This window comes from Anarrhichthys ocellatus, unplaced genomic scaffold (genome assembly GCF_004355925.1).
Source record: "Anarrhichthys ocellatus isolate YVR2014 unplaced genomic scaffold, GSC_Weel_1.0 scaffold4591, whole genome shotgun sequence".
NCBI classification, from domain to species: domain Eukaryota; kingdom Metazoa; phylum Chordata; class Actinopteri; order Perciformes; family Anarhichadidae; genus Anarrhichthys; species Anarrhichthys ocellatus.
Genome location: NW_022284565.1, coordinates 1 through 4,252, shown reverse-complemented (window position 1 = coordinate 4,252; position 4,252 = coordinate 1). Strand labels below are relative to the sequence as shown.

Below are 4,252 nucleotides of genomic sequence, written 5' to 3'. Positions count from 1 at the left end.
GTACAATAGCAGGTACGTACAATAGCAGGTACGTACAATAGCAGGTATGTACAATAGTAGGTATGTATATCAGTAGGTATGTATGATATATAATATATATATATATATATATATTACAGTAGGTATGTATAAGAGTAGGTATGTACAATATTAGGTACGTACAATAGTATGCTACGTATATATAATAGTACGTACAATAGTAGGTACATATAATAGGTACGTATATGTAATATGTATGTATAATGTACATATATATAATAGGTACGTATAATAGTACACTACATATATATAATAGGTACATATAATAGTGCGTATATATAATAAGTATGTATAATAGTAGGTATATAATAGTACGCTACATATATAATAGTACATACAATAGTAGGTACGTACAATAGCAGTGAGTGATAAATATTAAGTGTATAAGAAGAAATACCGACACCTGGTTAAAATAGAGAAGCAATAAGAGTAAGATCAAAGTAGTTAAATGAATTCAGCTAAAATAGAAAAAGTAAATTACAACATAAGAATAAAAACAACAGTAAAAATATTAAATGTATGTAATGTGTCATATCTCTGTTGTACAGCTTTAACTTTGTGTGTGAACTTCAAAGTAATTTAAAGTGGATCTCATAAGCTGTGAATGATGTGAAGCAGATTTGACTTGAACCTGAAAACAAAGGAGGTCAAACATGTTTTTACTGATGTGATAGATGAAAACGAACATGGTGCTATCTGTTATAATGACATTAAAAAACACAAAAATTTGACGATAGTTTGAACGTTTACTTTGAGACTCAACTCAACCGAGATGTAGGTCCTCAGAAGGTCTACTGATTTAGTTTTCATCGTGCTCGTTGAACATGTTCATGTAGAAACATGGTGGTGTATCCTGTAGCGCTCCTTTACTCACCTTTCCCCTCTTTTCTCAGAAGCTCCACCTCTTTACGCCCGTTCACCGGCGCTGCCTTTCTGCACCTGATTTGAGCGATGTACATTTCATTGTTGATCTTGATCTTGACGCTCTTCTGTTTCTTCTCCAGAGCCTCCTCCAGCTCCAGGTTGGTGTAAATGTCGAAGGACGTCATCGCCCCACTTTGGTCTTGGTACTGCCACTCCACCAGTCCGCTCAGCAGCAGGGCTTTGGTCCTCAAGTTCTCCGACCTCTCCACCTTGTGGATGATTTCCCTGATGGTTTAGAAAAAAACAACAACACACATTTAAAGGAATATGCAAACATTTTGTATTTTTCTTTGTTCTCCTGCATGAATTGATTTGCCGACCTGACTGCAGACTCGGCGGTGTAGACGTCTCTGGTCAGACCCTCCAGGAGGATGTTGGGCTCCTGGTCCTCCAGCCCTCGGTTCAGACAGATGCTGACTGTCAGTTTCCTCTGCAGGGCCCTCAGCTGGTCCATGTCGGCCTGCGACAGCTTCCCGATGTACTGGTCTGTGATGGTTCTCTCCGCCTGCTCGGCCACAATCAGATCCTGGATCCTTTCCTTAGCCTGACTCACGGCCTGTGAGTAACGAGTGTGGGGAGTTTAGTTTACGAGCATATTTCATATTGTCACCTCTCTCACATGAATGACAACAGTGAATAGTTGGAGGTTTACCTTGTCGTTGTCGGCACACAGCTGAAACACCGTGGGTTCAAACTCCTCTCTCTCCAGAACCGGGCCTTCGGTAGCGGGTCGCTCGTCCCCGAGTCCCCGGAAGAACGACGTGACAGTGTCTGAAAACGACGTAAAACAAGACAGACAAGTTGGTTTTTAACTGGAGTTTCTGCTTTACTGAGACGCTTAAAAGGATGATGAGCTTCTGTATTGTTGTTATAGTCAACAAGTTCAACAGTTACTCCGCCCTGCTGAAAACAAATGTGGGTTAATCCGTCGCTGAAAATAGTCCCCAAAAAATGCACTATTTCCTCCTGTTTGTTTGATGAAAACTACAGTAACCAGCTGTTTTAGGAAATGACTTGTGTTTTTAAAGATTTACGTCTTCAGTAGGAACCAATAAGTTTGGAGCGGAGAACACAACACAGGAAGTCAGACACTGTTGACAGACGGACCAACACATTGCTGTTTTGAGTCTGAACATGAGACTTGTTGATACAGTGATGAGAAAAAAAAATAAACAGAATGAAAAAATCCCAACGAGAGTCTTTGGACTTTACTGATTACCTTTGATCTTGGCGAAGGTGCTCTTCTCCTCCAGCTCCTCCCCCTCTCTCTTCATCATGCTCTTGTGAAACTCCCTCATCATGACCGTCTGGAAGATCAGGATCTTCACGCTGCAAACAAACTTCGGGTGCTTCTTCCTCACAAAGTCCACCACGGCTCCCACCATGCTGTCCGCCACCGCCGACGGGTTGACCCCTCCCTGACCTGACGGGACGGACGAGGACCGGTGATGATGGTTATGATGGACAAGAGGTTCGGAATGGTGTGTGACACTTGATGGTTTACTCTTGGTTTAATATTTTGTTGTTAATAAATCACTTCATGAATCAATATTCCTGTGTGACTCCTGATTTTGTAAAGTCATATTATAGTGTGTCATTAAAAGACTTAGAGATATAAGTGTTGGATCATTCTGTTAACTCCAAAAGTTACATTTAGTCAAAATGTCTTGAGTTCTGTCCATTGAAGCTGGTGTTCACTTCTGTCTTCTGTTCTAATACAGCCAAACATGACTGCACAGTGAACCAGTGAAATGATAGAGATGAACAGATTAAGAAGAAGAAGAAGAAGAAAGAGGAAATGTTTGAGAGAAACCAGACTTTACGTCTCACATCGGCCGCTTCAGGAGAAGATTTATCTTTTAAAAAAACACACAATACAAATGAAACAAAGCTTCTCTATCAGATTCAAATAATAACAGATAAATAAGCATTAATATAAATGTGTTTGTTTGCTCTGACCTGTTCCCAGAGCTGGGAAGGAGACCGAGCTGAGCCTGTTCTCCTCGCAGTACTTCAGCACCGAGTAGACCAGGTCCCTGATGTTTGCAGGATCGTTCTGGCCCACGACGTGGATGATGTGTCTGCTGGGCAGCAGGCCGGCCGACGTCATGATGAACATACCGGGCTGGTAACCCGGAGAACTCACTGCAGAGAGAAGATACAGGAAGGTGCACTAACTGGTTAGAAAGTCAAAATGCATTGGCTAAAAGACAGGAATACATTTTATCAAATGTTAAACTAAATATGACGGGTAAGTGTGAACTAAAAGTAGCAGGTTACGGTTTTCCCAAATCCACAATTCCATTTGACTTTTGATTTTAAGGTCGCGGTTCATATCCTGACCTGTTCTTTAAGAAGAGAACGCTACATGGTACCAAGTGTGACATATTTAGGGATTGTAGCACACTGTGTCCATAAGGTCACCTTTAAATACTTTATTTAATGTGTAATAACGATTATTTATTCCAGCAGTCAAGTGGGGACAAACTGTTAAACAACAAGAAGAAGATCCACTAGATGGCAGGAGGGAACAGCTGGAGTTTCTTTCAGGTTTCTGAGGTACACCTGAATGCACCATTAAGCTCCTGTTGGCGCCCACAAGCTTTGCCGTATATAAAGATGTAGACATGTTATTGATTTTAAGAGGAGATACACGACCGCGGCTGAAATGGCCAAACAGTTTACTGAGCGCCGTAATTAATGGATAAATGGTTAAAATATCAGTTAATTGTAATAGTTGAATAGTTACAATATTATTTAAAAGTAATTGAAGAAATAGTTAAATAATATCCACAGTGTTGTGGATGAATGAAGATTAAATTCCAGCTACATACCGATCTGTGAGCACTCCAACTGAACTGTTAATCCAGCGGAGTCCAAGATCGCCTTCGACACTCCTGAGAAGTTATACAAAGAAGAAGAAGAACAGGTCCAATAAACGATGCTGCTGGAAGTCAGAAGGGAATTTAAGATGAAATGTTTTCTTCATTGAATTCTACAAGGATTGTTCAGTAAACTACTTTTACTGTGATATTGACTCTAAACCAAACAGAGGAAGAGGAGGAAATAAAGAGGGATGGTCACCTGATTTAAGGGTAAATTCCTGATTGGAGGAGTTGATGATGGCGTCACAGGCCTCCTTGGTGATGTCTCCAGTCGACACCTCGAGATTTAGCCGACCCATCTGCATCTGGTACACACCAAGGGTGGGAGACGACACCTGGCCGAAGGAGGCTGACACAAAAATCACAGATTAAACTCACCGTTCCGTCTCTAAAGTCACAGATTA

General features: G+C 41.0%; 1 protein-coding gene across 1 annotated transcript; it reads right to left on the bottom strand.

Annotated features, from left to right (window-relative positions):
* Positions 1 to 341: 341 nt before the first annotated feature.
* Positions 342 to 4,197, bottom strand: LOC116379561 (protein mono-ADP-ribosyltransferase PARP14-like; the record flags this gene model as incomplete). The annotated part of the gene is made up of 7 exons (XM_031841515.1): positions 342 to 1,188; positions 1,284 to 1,519; positions 1,616 to 1,734; positions 2,183 to 2,386; positions 2,923 to 3,108; positions 3,798 to 3,860; positions 4,048 to 4,197. Coding segments are annotated over 7 exons (1,241 nt in total), but the record flags the coding sequence as incomplete, so codon positions are not given.
* Positions 4,198 to 4,252: the final 55 nt, after the last annotated feature.